Source organism: Amphiprion ocellaris, chromosome 20 (genome assembly GCF_022539595.1).
Source record: "Amphiprion ocellaris isolate individual 3 ecotype Okinawa chromosome 20, ASM2253959v1, whole genome shotgun sequence".
NCBI classification, from domain to species: domain Eukaryota; kingdom Metazoa; phylum Chordata; class Actinopteri; family Pomacentridae; genus Amphiprion; species Amphiprion ocellaris.
Genome location: NC_072785.1, coordinates 4587389 through 4603076, shown reverse-complemented (window position 1 = coordinate 4603076; position 15688 = coordinate 4587389). Strand labels below are relative to the sequence as shown.

The window sequence follows — 15688 nt, the reverse complement described above, 5'->3', positions numbered from 1 at the left end:
TGTTAGTCCACGTACAAAGATGAGTAACTGGGCTGTGTCACGGACATCACAGCTCTCGTCCAGAGCCAAGGAGAAAACGTCAAAATCGTCCACTTTGTTGTGCAGCTGAAGCTCCAGATTCTCGGCGCTGTTCTCCACCCGCCTCGTTACGGTTCGCCTCCTAAGGGCCACATTAACGAACGCTCCTTTCTTCTCCGGACATATAAGCGCTGCAAAGTCCACCAGACATTCTTTTACCAATTCTCCATCAGAGAATGGCTTACTGACATCCCTTTATGTGTGAGCTTGGGTTAAAAAAAAATCTTTGCTGCCTTAGCAGTTTAGCTAGCAAACCTTCAGATATCCTCCCCGCTCTGCATCAGTCAAAAGTTTGTACTTCTCCGCATGTTTGGTCTCGTAATGTCGATTCGGATTATAATCTTTGAGCACTCTGAGTTCATTGAAGAAATACTTGGAAGTCCACGTCTTGTTAAAAACTCTGCATTCGGAATCAATCGCTTTTTTGCCGTTAGCTGACCAACAAACCAATCAGCGCATAAACCTTATGCTAAGTATGGAAAAGCACGGGCGAAAAAAAACGTAAGGTCGCGCGTGACCTTATGGCCTAAGGTCACGTGCGAAAAAACGGTAACTTAGCAGATCTTTCAAAATAAAAGCAGTGCAGGCGTATTGCTTGCATGTATTGTGATGATATATATATTTGCACTGACTTTTAATATTTTCCAATGACCTCATACGGGCCAGTCAGGGTCATCCGGCGGGCCGGATGTGGCCTGCGGGCCGTACGATGCCCAGGTCTGTTGTAGAGCAACTAGCAGTTTTAGCAAAATGTCTAACACCAGTTTATCTGCATGTATAACTGAAGGTTAGAACACTCAAAATGTTGGTAATAATTTCTCATGGCACATGGGAACTGTGTTTGCACAAAGCTACAGCCAGTAAAATGTGTAAAAATTCAATCAGCAAGTCTATATGTTGGTTCCAATGGACTGTAATAAACCTGGAGGCTTGTTGTATCTGAGGCGGTGGCATCTGGCAGGCAAACCTTTAAAGCCTCTTGGTTAATTTCAAACTAGCGTCTTCCCATTAATGTGGTTCTTGTGTTGTAATGAGTTCTGCTAACTTTGCACTCTCCACCTTCATTGTAGAGATCTGGAAATGAGGAGTCCCAATAAACAGCCAGTGAACGGCAGCAGAGGAACTGTCTGTATTTACCTTTGGTCCGACTTGAAATCAAACGTTGAAATGAATCAATCTTTGGAGAGCTGCGGGGAGCTCATGCTAAGTTGGACTCTAAATGCCGTCCACGAGCTGGTTTTTTCCTCATTTCCCAGAATCTCTACAATGATGGTGAAGAGCGCAAAGTCAGTAAGACACCTCCAACCACAACAACCTCAATAACTGGAACTACAGCAGGTTGAACTAATCTGGATTCTCTCGTGTTTAACCAAAACCAAACAACCTGAACCTGCTGCTGGCCCCACGTCCAACAACATGAACGTGAGTCCTGAAACAAACAACATTTTAATTCTTTATTTATTTTTAGTGACCAACCAGTGGTGTGAAAAAGTGTCAAGTTTATTTAGAGGGTTTTTCTCTTCACTGTGCTTTGCATTAGGGTAAATAGATTATTTCCTGATCATTTCATAAACAAAGTTAAGTGTTTGGGCTGAAAGGTTCACATCCTGATGCTCCAACATGGTCGAGACTAAATTAAAACTAATCTGGGAATACAGAGCAACACAATCTACAGTAACTTACTGCATGTCAGAGTGAAGCCTGACCACTATAGTTTGTGGTGTTTTCTATATTCACACACTCTGAATACACTCGAGGAAAATCATTAGAAATTTACTGGTACAGGACCATCTCTGCTACCTTTCCTGGCCCTCCTTATAAACATTAACATGGATGTGATTTCACTCTTTAAGATACACATCTCCAGTTCACTTTTAAAATGATATTTGTTCTTTTTCTGAACATCTCATGATCAATGACCACAATCATCTTCACAGTACTGGGGCAGTAAAACTCAGTTCTGATGCTATATTATAATTTAGACGTGTAAAGGCACAGCCAGTCAACTTTCATCACATCAAATGTGATCAGATCCTTTAAGCATTATACCTTTCTTGTACATTTCTCTAGTGCCTAAGGTGCCTAATGAAGCAAGCTGTGAGAAACATGCTGTGTATTTTGAACTGTTTATTTGATAATATTCCTCCCAAGATTAAAGCTGGCTGTTTGAACCTTCACTTTCACTTTCTTAGACTCTCAGAATGATAAAAGTAGAGAGGTAAAATATTAAAAATATATTACTGTCAAAAATTTTCAGGAGTGTTTCTCTGTACGATATAGAGTTGATTTTAAAATAGCAGGGGTATCATCTGTAATGGTTACCATTCAGTGCCACTGTCCTCCATCCATTCTGGTCCCGTTCCCCCTCTCATCCATAACTACCAGCTCTTAAACTCAATGACAGACTCTCATCCACAATTATCAACTCTTCTTCCTAATCACCAGCACTCAGCTTTAGTTTGAACCTTTCCACTGCAGTCATTGACCCCTCTTCTACCTGCAGTACGTGTCCTCTCCACATGTACCTGGACGCCACGTACACAACTCCTCCACTCTCTGAGATATTTGGAATTATGGTTATTTTTAGAAAGCAAATCAAAGCAGACTTTACTTTGACTTTTTTTCTCAACCGGAATATATCCCTTTTGTTTAACTTCTTTGTTCAGTTTGAAGACGCAGGTAGACAAGACGTTAGGGAAAAACAAGCATGAGCTGTCTTGGTAAGGTCTTCTTCCAACAGAAGTCTCCATAACAGCTTCATTACTCCATCACAGATTCCACAAATTCTGAGGAGCCACCTGAAGTCTGTGTTGCACAGCCATCTACTACAGATATAAGAGAGTCATCCAGTTAGTAGAATGACAACAACTATGTGCTGAAGGTGGCCGTAGCTGTCATGTGTAATAATATGTAGGTGTGGCTGCATAACTACACTTTTTGTAGTTAAGTAGCACTCGTGAATTTATCTCATTTACTGAGAAAATGATCATTTTAGACGACGTCTCAAAGAGACTTTGATTAAAATGAAGTTGATCCGTCTGTTATCTGAAAGTCTTAAATTCTGATTTCCTTGATCTCCAGATCCCCAAACAAAAAAACACATGGTAGAACCAACAATAATTATACACAAACATTTATTAACTAATACTACAAACAAACAAAAACAACAAGAGGCAGTGAGTAAATGAATGAATAAATGCAGATAAACTAATTAACTGATCGTCACTGGAAGCAGTTGGTAGAAAAGAGATGGATTTAGAATCACTCTGAAATTGGAAAACCAGATGTAAATTGTAAATTCAGCCGTTTAGCAGAAGGAAAGTGATCCCTGCGTAGCCTTTAGGAGGGAGAGGGAGGCTGCTGCAGGATGCTTAGCTGAGATGATCTGCTGGATGAGTTGGTTAAGCAACAGAGACAAGAAGGAACTTTGGCAGGTTTGTGTCGCAAAAAAAAGTGAGCTGAAGTAAAAACACTGAGTCAAAGCTCATAGTTATACAGAAAATATTCACGTTGTAGTATTAAAGTTAATTTAAGAAGTCAAACTTTCAGTAAGATATAGAAAAGCATCCATAGTTAAAAGTTATTCGTTTCTTTAAGCCGTCATAAATGAATCCAGTTTTAAACCTTCACTTTAATGAAGTCATCATGAATTTCTCTGAGCTCGAGACCCGGTTCTCAAGAGAGTTGCATTCCAGTGGCTTTCTTTCTATCAGCATCTCACCAATCATGGATGTGTTCCTCCAAAGAAGTGTTGTTGAGCTCCAATGTCCAGGAGAGGCCAGATACCTTTAGAACTTACTCTTAGTTCGTTTTTTAAATGTACAAATCAACCTGGTAACACAGACTGAGTCCAGATCATCTCTCCAGTGATGCTGCATTTCCTTAAAGTTCAGATTTAAACTGTTCAATTCATTCCTGCATACCAGGTCCCTACCTGGCACACAGAACTTGAAGGTCAGAATGCCAGTCCTCTTCTCCAGAGGTGTAGTTTCTTTATGACCCTTATCAGATCCCGGTGGAGGTAGGAGGCCTCCTGTTGTCTCCAAGAGAGCCGTTAGTGGTCCTTTAGTAGTAAACAAACCATCAGCAGATGTTCCATTCGGGTGTGAGTTTTGGGTTAGCTGTCTTCTGAAATGGTTTCTTACCAAATTTACAGCTTTGGGAAAAGGTTTCTGGATTCTCTGTGTGTCTCTGGAATGTTCTGTTCCTCAGTCTGCTACACATGGACGCATCCACAAAGGAGTAAAATCAAGGCTGACCAGGTCATAGAAACTGCTGGTAGCTAGCCTGGACAAAGAACTAATTCCAGCAATATTTTACAGCTGCTTCTCCACTGTCTGTGTTTGTTTCTCATTCTACTAAGAAAGGAGTCTGACTAGTGTAGTGATGCCAAATAACCAACTTATTTTTAGTGATTAGTAATTATTTTTACCAAACACACAAACACAGATACCAGTGATTTACCCTGCATTCTGGAGAAAAACACTGCGTCTGGATCTCAGGACCATGAGAAAAAAGATGTTAAAATTATGAGAAAACCGTTTTTATAATTAGATAATGAGGTACAGCAGACTAATGGGACAGGAATGGGAATACTTCACAACTTACGTAAGGATCATCAGATTTTTAAGATTTCCTCAGAATCAAAGAATTTGTTGATCATTATCAAAACATCTGATGGTCCACTGCAAAAAGGTAACTTTGATAGTTATTTAAGTATACAAAATTTTACAAAATATAAGCAAATGTTGGCAACTGAATTTGCAGTATAACTTGCCATACACATATGCTAAGACAGTAATTAAAACGCTTTAGGAATCATCAAGTTTGAAAGGTTTATTCAATATCAAATATTCAGTGATAGTCGTTGGAACATCCAGTTGTAAACGGTAAAAAAAAAAAAAGAACTGTTGATTCAACATAGTTTATTTCCTAAAATGAAGAAAATGTCCAGATCTCATGTTGCGGTCGAGGGCAACTCACTGTGTCCATGGCAACATTACATCGTGTGCTTCTTGTAAAAGTTAATATCTGTTCACACAAGTGAAGACTCTGTCATGACCTTTTCCAAAATGTTTTGTTGGAGAAAAAACACCAACACTGAGCTCATGTTCATTACACTGAGTCAGGTAGTTCCCTGTCCTCCTAGAGAGCATTAAGTACCTGAACCTTTTTTAAGAATTATAAGATCTTTACATGTAGTTATGACAGTTACAGATATGAGATCATCTCTTCATGTTTTTTCTTTTGGGAATGCAATGTCCTTTCATAGTATAGTGATAAAAATGTTTTTTAATTTCAAATGTTTTTAGTACATGTGTTAAAAATCATTTTCATCCATTAATCATTAAACATATTGGATCCTTTACTTTTTATGGAACACAGAGACTAATCTTTGATAAATTCAAATAAAACACAATAATTTGATACACCTGTCTATACAGTATTCAGTGTTTCCTCTAGCATTGTTTCCTGCAGCGGCGGCAGGCTTCTGGTCCCCCCACCGCTGCAGAATGAATGTAGAGGAAACCCTGGTAATATTAGATTTGAGAGAATGGATTTAAATCTTTGTTTGAACTACCCATCGAGGACTGGCTCCATCACATTATTCTGCTAAACTGCTTTGAAACAAACAACTGAATCCACTTTGACCATAAGGCTGCTAAATGTTGCCCTGTCATATGATGTATGACAGTTAAACTCTTCAATGACATGATGACATGATGAAAAACCTTGCAATCCTTTAGACCCGGACCAAGCCAGTAAGCGTTAGCATCAGTCAAGTGCTCTCACATGTGCCCTCTTGTTCCTCTCCTCCCCAATGAATCTATACGAGTGATGCACTTAAGAGTGATTTTATTTTAGACTGCAGCCTGGAGGGAGTAGCTCCTGTCAGTGTGAAACATTTAATGTGTAAAATAAATCCAAATATGTATGTCAGAGTTCCCTCTCAGGACTACTTACAGCAGTGGGTTTGGGAGGGATTTTGGATGGCAATAATGCTAGATCATAATTCTAAAATTTTATTTATTGTCACGTTGTTGCAGCAGTGGGAGAAATGTCCCAGCACCGGGGACCACGGTGTTTCTCTACTGGAAACAGGAAGAGTGTTCGCTTTCAACAAAAAACGTTATTTTAACAACAATACACACACTTTTTTAATTGTTTCGCAATAATAATGAACCGTTGAAGTGTAATGCTTCAGTTTAGCTGCCATATGGTGAAATCTGAAATCTTGGTCAGGTGTGTGGAGGCATAATTAGGGTCCGAGCACCAAAGGTGCGAAGACCCTATTGGAATGCTAGGGTTTCTTTTTCTTCTTTTTCACTCTTTTCCCGTCTTTTGAATTGTCTTTTTGGCGGCCTTATCATAACCCAAAACGCGTGAAACTTGGCACACACATCAGAACTGGCGAAAAATTTGATATTTTATGGGAGTTGCACATGTGTGTGGCAAAATGGCTCCATAGCGCCCCCTACAAAGTTGCAAAAAGTGGTCATTAGGCCAACTGGCAGAGTGTTTCATCTACAGCTAAAAAATTTTGTTTGTATATGCAGCACATCAGGATACACGAAAAAGTCAATCATGGCCACGCCCTAAACCCAACAGGAAGTCGGCCATCTTGAATTAGCTGTAAATTTTTTGAGATTAATAACTCATCGGGGGTAAGTCCAGGAGAAGTCAAATTTGGCAAATATATGCAACCGTCCTCCCTGATGAAAAGTTATCAAAATGCTCCGCAAAAGTCAAAGGGTGTGGCCATGGCGACCCCCAGAAATATTGATCCATCGCCATGAAACAGGAAGTGGTGTCTAACTCTCCTGTACATGCTCCAATCTGCCTGAAATTTTACATGTATGATCAGTGTCCAGACCTGACGACATCCATGTGGTTATATACATTGACAGTCATAGCGCCACCTTGTGGTAGCAGAAAATAGACATTTTTTTACACTTTGATGTACTATTCTTAGCAGGTTGATCATATTCACTTCAAATTTGGTGACATAAGCCTGAACATGTTGATGATGACTCACGGAGAAAATGGTGGCTCATCATCAAAGGGCGTGTCTGTGGCGGCATGGCGAATTTTGATTTCTCGCCATGAAAATTGAATTATTTATATCTCAGCTGGACATGGTCCAATCTGGACCAAACTTGATATGGTGGACACCAGTCTGGGTCTGAACACATCCACACTCATAAATTTAGAAATACTCATAGTGCCACCTATTGGCAACAAGAAGAAATTGTCATTACATTTGCACCTACCATTGCCTGAAACTTTGTCATATCATCCTAAAAATTGGTCAGCTGAGAGTTCATGCCGTGACGATGCCACAGTTTGAAGATTTTGACAATTCATAAAATTCTGTTGCCGTGGCAACGCAATGTTGCCGTGACAAACAAAGTAGTTTTTGACAGGTTAGGAATGCTCATATGCTCACCAAAATTACTACACACATCAGGACTGCTGAACAGTTTGATATTATAGATGAATTGCGCATGTGTGTTGCAAAATGGCTCGATAGCACCACCTGGAAAATTTCAAACATTTACTACGGGCCGTATGTGTTACCTACAGTTCTGAAACTTGGTAGGCATATGTAACTTGTCAAGACGCATAAAAATGTAATTGACACCCATGCCCAAAACCCAACAGGAAGTCGGCCATTTTGAATTATATGTCATATTTTTTGACGAGGGCTGCACAGTGGCGTAGTGGTTAGCACTTTCGCCTTGCAGCGAGAAGATCCCTGGTTCGCGTCCCGGCTTTCCCGGGATCTTTCTGCATGGAGTTTGCATGTTCTCCCTGTGCATGCGTGGGTTTTCTCCGGGTACTCCGGCTTCCTCCCACAGTCCAAAAATATGCTGAGGTTAATTGATTACTCTAAATTGCCCGTAGGTGTGAATGTGTGAGTGCTTGTTTGTCTATATATGTAGCCCTGCGACAGACTGGCGACCTGTCTAGGGTGTCCCCTGCCTTCGCCCGAGTCAGCTGGGATAGGCTCCAGCCCCCCCCCGCGACCCTAGTGAGGATCAAGCGGTGTATAGATAATGGATGGATGGATGGATTTTTTGACGATTTTGGCTAATTTTTGTACATTTTCAAAAGCTATAAACTCAAACAGGGTAACACAGAGAGAGCTGAAATTCGGCCAGGATGTACTCCAGGCATGGGTGATCAAAAGTTATCAAAATGCTCTGCAAAAGTCTGAGGGCGTGGCCATGGCGGCCTCCTGAATTTTGATGCTTCATCATGAAACATCAACTGCTGTGTAACTATCCTCTACATGCTCCAATCTGTCTCAAACTTTACAGGTGTGATCAGAGTCCTGCCCTGATGACATTCACATGCTGAAATACAGCCACAGTCATAGCGCCACCTGGTGGAAGGAAGGAAATGCTCTATAACTAGCCTGTACATGGTCCGATCTGCCTGAAATTTTATGTGTGATCAGAGTCCGACCCTGATCACATCCAGAGGCCAATATGCACTCTCGGTCACAGCACCACCTTGTGGATGGACAGGAAAAGCTCTATAAGTAGCCTGAATATGCTCCAATCTGCCTGAAATTTCACACGTGATCAGAGTCCAGCCCTCATCACATCCATAGGCCGACATGCACTCTCGATCGCAGCGCCACCTGGTGGACATGCGTGGGTTCGCTGACCAGCAAGGATGCGAGGACCCGTCCAACGCTGCTTGCAGCTTTAATTTGAAGTTCTTTTTTTTATAAATTACTTCTGTAATTTTGCATGTCAACATTGGAGTTCAACGGTATCAAGACCTTTGAAGAAAGCCTCTCTGAAGTTGTACATCTTTATCACTATTTAAATAATATTTACTATCTTGTTCTCTCATATGACAGCTGGATTGTCGCCCCATTTTCCACAACCATAAACAGCTGGGCTCTCAGACACACATGCCTATCAGGCATAACATTATGACCTCCTGCCTAATATTGTGTTGGTTCCCCTTTTGCTGAAAAACATCCCTGACCCATTGAGGCATGGACTCCACCAGACCCCTAAGGTGTGCTGTGGTATCTGGCACCAATATGTTAGCAGCAGATCCTTTAACTTGTGAGGTGGGACCTCCATGGATCAGACTTGTTTGTCCAGCACATCCCACAGATGCTGGATTGGATTGAGATCGGGGGAACCAAGTCAACACCTCAAACTTTTTGTTGTGCTCTGGAACCATTCCTGAACTATTTATGCTTTGTGCCATGGCATATTATCCTGCTGGATGAGGCCTCAGGTATCAGGGAATACCGTTTCCATAAAAGGGTGTACATGGTCTGCAGCAGTGCTGAGGTAGGTGATATGTGTCAACGTAACATCCACATGGATGGAGGACCCAAGGTTTCCCAGCAGGACATTGCCCAAAGCATCACATTGCCTCCACCGGTTGCCTTCTTCCCATAGTGCATCCTGGTTCCATGTGTTCCCCAGGTAGGCGATACAACCGGCCATCCACGTGATGTAAAACAAAACGTGATTCATCAGACCAGGGCACCTTCTTCCATCAATGGTCCAGTTCTGATGTCCATTGTTGGTGCTTTCAGGAGTTTTAAGGGGTCAGCATGGACACCCTGACTGGTCTGAGGCTATACAGCTCCATACGCAACAAACTGATGCTCTGTGTATTCTGACACCTTTCTATCAGAACCAGTATTAACTTCTTCAGCAATCTGAGCAACAGCAGCTCGTCTGTTGGATCAAACCAACGGCCTTCCTTCCCCATGTGCACCAGTGAGTCTTGGCCGCCCATCACTCTGTTTCACGTTCACCACTGTTCCTTCCTTGGACCATTTTAGATAGATCCTAACCACTGCAGACCAGGAACTCCTCACAAGAGCTGCAGTTCTGGAGATGCTCTGACCCAGTTGTCTAGCCATCACAGTTTGGTCTTTGTCAAACCCACTCAAATCGTTATGCTTGCCCATTTTTCCTGCTTCTAACATCAACTTTGAGGACAAAATGTTCACTTGCTGCCTGATATATCCAACCCATTAACCAGAGCCATGATTTTCTCTCGATGCAGAGAAGTCCTTTTTATTCTTTGCCTTGGGCAAATTTGGTTTAGGTGAGAACTTTATAAAGTGGATCAGAATTATATATAATGGACCGCAGGCAGCTGTTTTGACTAATGCATTCCGGTCTGAATACTTCACCATGCATAGAGGGGTACTGCAGGGCTGCCCTTTGTCTCCCCTTCTCTTTGCCCTGGCCATTGAGCCTCTAGCCGAGGCGATAAGGGAATCGTCCTCAGTACACAGTTTACAAGTTGGACAGTTGTGTCATAAAATAACGTTATATGCTGATGACGTTCTTATCCTTTTGACTGACCCTGAAACATCAGTGCCAGCTCTAACTGATGTGATCAAAAGATTTAGCTGCTTTTCTGGTTACAAAGTTAACTTGGCCAAATCAGAGGCAATGCCCCTTGGTGCCCTCAACATTACCATCTATGACGCCACCATTTCCTTTCAAATGGTCCCCCAACGGGTTCGAATATTTGGGTATTTCTATTACTCCCTTTTTTGATCAGTTATACAATGCTAATTTTGTGCCTCTACTTCGCAATATTAAGGAGGATCTGGAACGGTGGGTCTCTCTCCCTGTTTTTGGTTAGGTCATATAGCCCTTGTTAAAATGAATGTATTACCTAAGCTTTTATATCCTATTCAAATGATTCCTGTTCTGTTTTTCCAAAAGGGTGTTGAAGGAATAAACGTAGACCCAGGCTTAAGATGGCACTATTACACCTGCCAACCTCGATGGGCATTTTAGACATGCCTAACATTAAAATCTATCAGCTTTGTGCTCACTTAAGATTTATAAATGACTGGGTTAAGGGTAAAGCTTCGATATGGATGGATATTGAGGCAGCATTGTCATGGTGCAGACTGAATGATCTATTATTTCTTTAAAACTTTAAAGAAATTGAAGCTTATTGTACTAACCCTGTAACCATTAATACTCTAAAAGCATGGCGGCTTGTACACCATCTCAAGGGCAGATCAAGTCTAACATCTATGTTCACCCAAATTGTAAATAACCCTGCTTTTCCACCAGGCTCTTCAGACCCTGGTTTTCAACAATGTTGTAATAAGGATATTAAGTCACTCATTGATCTGTTCTCAAATGATAGCCTTATGTCATTTGAACAGGTCACTAACAAATACAATTTGACTAAACAAGATTTTTTTCGTTTTTTGCAAATAAGACACTACATTACCCATAGCACAACCCTTATTGTTCATCCTGAAATATCTGCCATTGAGAGAATGCTGTTTCTACAGAAACTTAAGGTGTCTCTGAGCTCACTTTATCATGTGCTTAATGGACCATCTGCTTCTGACACACGGAGGGTGAGGGGTGTGTGGGAAGAAGAGTTGTCAGTCACCTTAGATGAAGAAACATGGGACTCCATCTGGGTTAATGCAAAAAAGATTTCAATATGCACCCGGGCAAGAGCAACAAAACTTAAAATTATACACAGATTACATGTATCTCCTCACCGAAGGCATCTCTTTAACCACTCTCTCTCCCCTCTGTGTCTCAAGTGTAAAACTAAGGTGGGAACTTTGACTCACTGTTTCTGGTCTTGTCATAAACTTCAACAATATTGGACTGAAATTATCCGGGAAATTGAAAGTATTCTTCACATTAACATAGATATGGACCCTGTGTCTCTGATCCTGGGGCTTCCAAGTAAACTTGCAAGAACATCAACCAGCAAGAGACTTTATAATATTTTAACATTTGCAGCCAGAAAAAATATTCTTTTGCAGTGGATCAGTGACAAGGCCCCCTCTGTAAACGGATGGCAAAAGATTATTTCTGAACTGATCCCTCTAGAAGATCTCACCAGTATCATGCATTCTAGTGTGGACCAATTCTTCAGAGTGTGGCATCCATACCTGAACTATATCAGGCTTGACCTTTCCTCCACCCTTCTAAAAGGAATCTTGTACAACTGAAATAATTTTCATAATGTGGAATCCACCACCTCCTATAAATTTTTTATCCATTATTCCCGCAAGTCAGAGTTGTACTGTACTTTTATTTATTTATTTATTTTTGTTTGTTTGTTTTTGTTTGCGTCTGTTGCAGACATTGTTCTGTATTAAAATGTAAAAACTGCAATAAAAACAATGAGGGAAAAAAAAAAAAACAGAGCCATGATGAAGAGATAATCAGTGTTATTTACTTGACCTGTCAGTGGTCATCATGCCTGATGGGTATATATAGACCACAGCATGTGATACCATCCAGTGCTGTATGTTGGAAAAATATTGAAATCACATCCACTCATTCTCTGTTTTCATGATTTACTATGCAGTAAAAAGAAGACAGTATCAACCACAACATTAAATTATTTAACATTAATTAAATGTAACCAGTTTGATAAATCCTGAACATCTATCTAGTGGAGGTTGAATATAATAATAATGTAGGTTAACAAACTGTGACACCCATCCATAGCTCACCTCCTTGCACTGTGTGTGTGTGATCCAGGAGTAAGGAGCCCCTGAAGGACAGCGTGGTGTCCACCTATGAGGAACATGAGGACAGCGTGTACGCAGCAGAGTGGTCTTCAGCCGACCCCTGGCTCTTTGCCTCGCTCAGCTACGACGGACGCCTCGTCATCAACAGGGTCCCCCGGGCCCTCAAGTACCGCATCCTGCTGTGAGAGGGAGGGACAGGTGACCTCAGTGTGTGTGTGTCGGTGTGTGTGTGTGTGTGTGTGTGTGTGTGTGTGTGTGTGTGTGTGTGTGTGTGTGTGTGTGTGTGTGTGTGTGCAGTAAGAGTGTGTCAAAACACTAAAGACTCTGCAAACTGCATGTGAAGGCAGCAACAAGACTGTGTGTGTGTGTGTGTGTGTGTGTGTGTGTGTGAGTGATTTCATTGTACTGTTGTTTATGTTCTGCTGACCGCAATAATATCATTCATGTTGCTTAACAGCATTAAAGTAAAAACACAACTTCTGGATAAAAACTTGAAATGTTGTGCTTTTTAAATGTAAGTTCATCATAAGGAACACAAGAAATATCCTTCTCTTCATTGTGACGTTATTCCATAAAGGCGACGGTGTGAAATCATTCTGAGAACTCATATTCTATCATTCTCACTTGTGTTGCATCATGTTGGTTATTATTGTTGCTTAATTACCAATAACAGCATGCGTACTGTAATCATTAATATTCATTTTACAACAGTGTTGATTTCATCAAAAAAAATAAATGAAAAATCAGGAAAAACATGTTGACAACCAATTTTTTCACATCAAAAACAAAACTACAACTTAACCGACATGAATATTTCAAGACAGGAGCTATGACAAAATGTTTTTCCTCTCATCTACAAATAAAAACTAAATGATAATGTTGATCAAATTATCCCTCAAAATATTTCTTCCCCAGTAGATTTGTCACTCTGACCTGTTGCACCACAAGAAGCTCCTTACGGTCAGTAATGCTACTCATAGACAGACTTTGAAGCTGAACTCATCTACAAGCTGCTGAGACAAACTTCCAACACGCACACAGCAGCTGGCATGTATAAAAAGGTGAGCTGATGTTGATGTAATACAGGTGAGTGGATGTAGAAGTATTTTCAGACATCTTTCCTGTTGCTGTCTGAAGGAATGGCTCAGTTCCAGTGTTTCATCTAAAGCTTAAAACAATAATGTTGGATAAATGTATTAATGTTTTCCAATCAAGTAGTGTCTCTTCTCAAGCTAAACAAGTTCACCTTTGAGTGAATCATCAGTCAAATAAGCTGCTGCTCTTCAGCACAGAGAACAAAGTCATTCTGCTGCTGCTAATGCTAGGTGAGCAAGATGGATAGAGAGAGAGAACAACCACCTTTAGATGTTCCATTTAAATCCTGTATGTTGTTCTCTAGTAGGAATGACGGTTGTTTGTTTGTGTCTAGACGGTGAGAAACGAACTATCGTGTGTCCAGGAATACTTGGCCACCTCTGTTTTATTATAGAAGATGTGTTTCCTTCCAAGTTAACTCACCATGAACAAACGCATATTCTGTACATTTCCCATTCACAGCATATCCAGGATCTATTATGTTCCATTTTTGTTTATTCTCATAGCATTTCAGTAGCTCTTGAAGCCATTTATTATGTTTTTTATTTATTTATGTATTTATTTTACTTCAGTTTGGAAATGAAAACGTTAACTGAATTTGCTGAGGAAAGTCTGTGCAGTGCACAGCAGAGTGACGTGGACACTGAGCCATGAGAATCACATCTTTAACCATGGAGTACATACACCACGACTGTAAGAGCTGTGGTCTTAGATGACGCTAAGTTATTACTGACAATAAAAAGACTAAAATGGTTTTAGTTGTTGGAACTAAAACTAATTTAAAAAATTTAAATCAGATAAATTTAAGTCCAGTTGTATTTTTCTTTTTGCTCTGTTTTTGGTCTCAACCTACTTGGGAGGAGATTTTCTGGTTCTTTAGCTATTAAACGCCCCACAGTATTCATCAGCTGTTGCTAAATATGTGTCCTTGTACCAAGAGATAGCGGGCAGGTATTGCACAGGGCTTTATTTGCTGAAATGACGTGGTGACAGTGGGAAGAATGAACATAAACTATTCATTTGTATGTGGTAAAACCAAAAACTGTGAATTTACATGTGCTTAAATAACCCAAGAGCTGAGAGCAGCTGCAGAGTTTGGTGATATGTAATTTCATTAAAATCAACTTATGTATTGATATGATCCATTGCTCATTTAAAATATTGATTGGAACAGATTTTAGCCTATAAGATGCCAGAAACTTGGTAGCTGTGTGAGTTTGTCTTTGTCTTGATTTAGTTTTGCTTTGATAACGAACTCATCTGTTGCCAACACTGTTGCTGGTTTTCAGTCCATTGATTATGGCGGAATGTGACACATGGTTGTCAACCCATACAGATAGCAGGTATTTGGTTTTCTTTCATTGTGTTGCAACCTTTATTAAGACTGGATTTGTACTGACCAGATGGAATCACAAAGGAACTACCTTCCTACTGTGGATTTCGTCCACATGCCCACTCCCTTCCCTCCCAGTATCTACTGTGTGTGTTGAGGCTGGTCGAAAGTGACATTCTGAGCCTCTGACAGGCCTTTTAATTGCAGCTTGACTCTATGGATCACACACACACACACACACACACACACACACACACACACACACACACACACACACACACACACACACACAATAGTGGCAAGGGAGGGGCATGGGCACTTCATTAGCTATGCCAGTCGGGGCAGGCAGCGCTGCAGCTGAATACAGAATATATTGGTCTGTCTAATCAGAGACGCTGCTCTCACACACACACACACACACACACACACACACACACACACACACACACACACACACAGAAGGCCCTTGCAGTCAATTATTGAGAGGACGGATCAGGGTGCAGATATATAGGGATAGTGAGCGCTGAAAAGGTAATCGCTGAATCCTGCCCATCTGGAAACTTGTAATGCTCATCACAGCCTCGCACACATGCAGCACTCTTTGTCATATCTCTACTTTCTTCTGTCAGCGTATGAAGACATGTGAGGGTGACTAGCATGCA

General features: G+C 40.9%; 1 protein-coding gene across 1 annotated transcript in view; it reads left to right on the top strand.

Annotated features, from left to right (window-relative positions):
• Positions 1 to 13351, top strand: part of eipr1 (EARP complex and GARP complex interacting protein 1) — an 84535-nt gene extending 71184 nt beyond the window's left edge. The window contains exon 9 of the mRNA XM_023297578.3: positions 12609 to 13351. Coding sequence (XP_023153346.1) covers positions 12609 to 12783 — 175 coding nt within the window. The 3' untranslated portion in view covers positions 12784 to 13351. The remainder of the gene's footprint in view (positions 1 to 12608) is intronic.
• The last annotated feature ends 2337 nt before the right edge of the window (positions 13352 to 15688 follow it).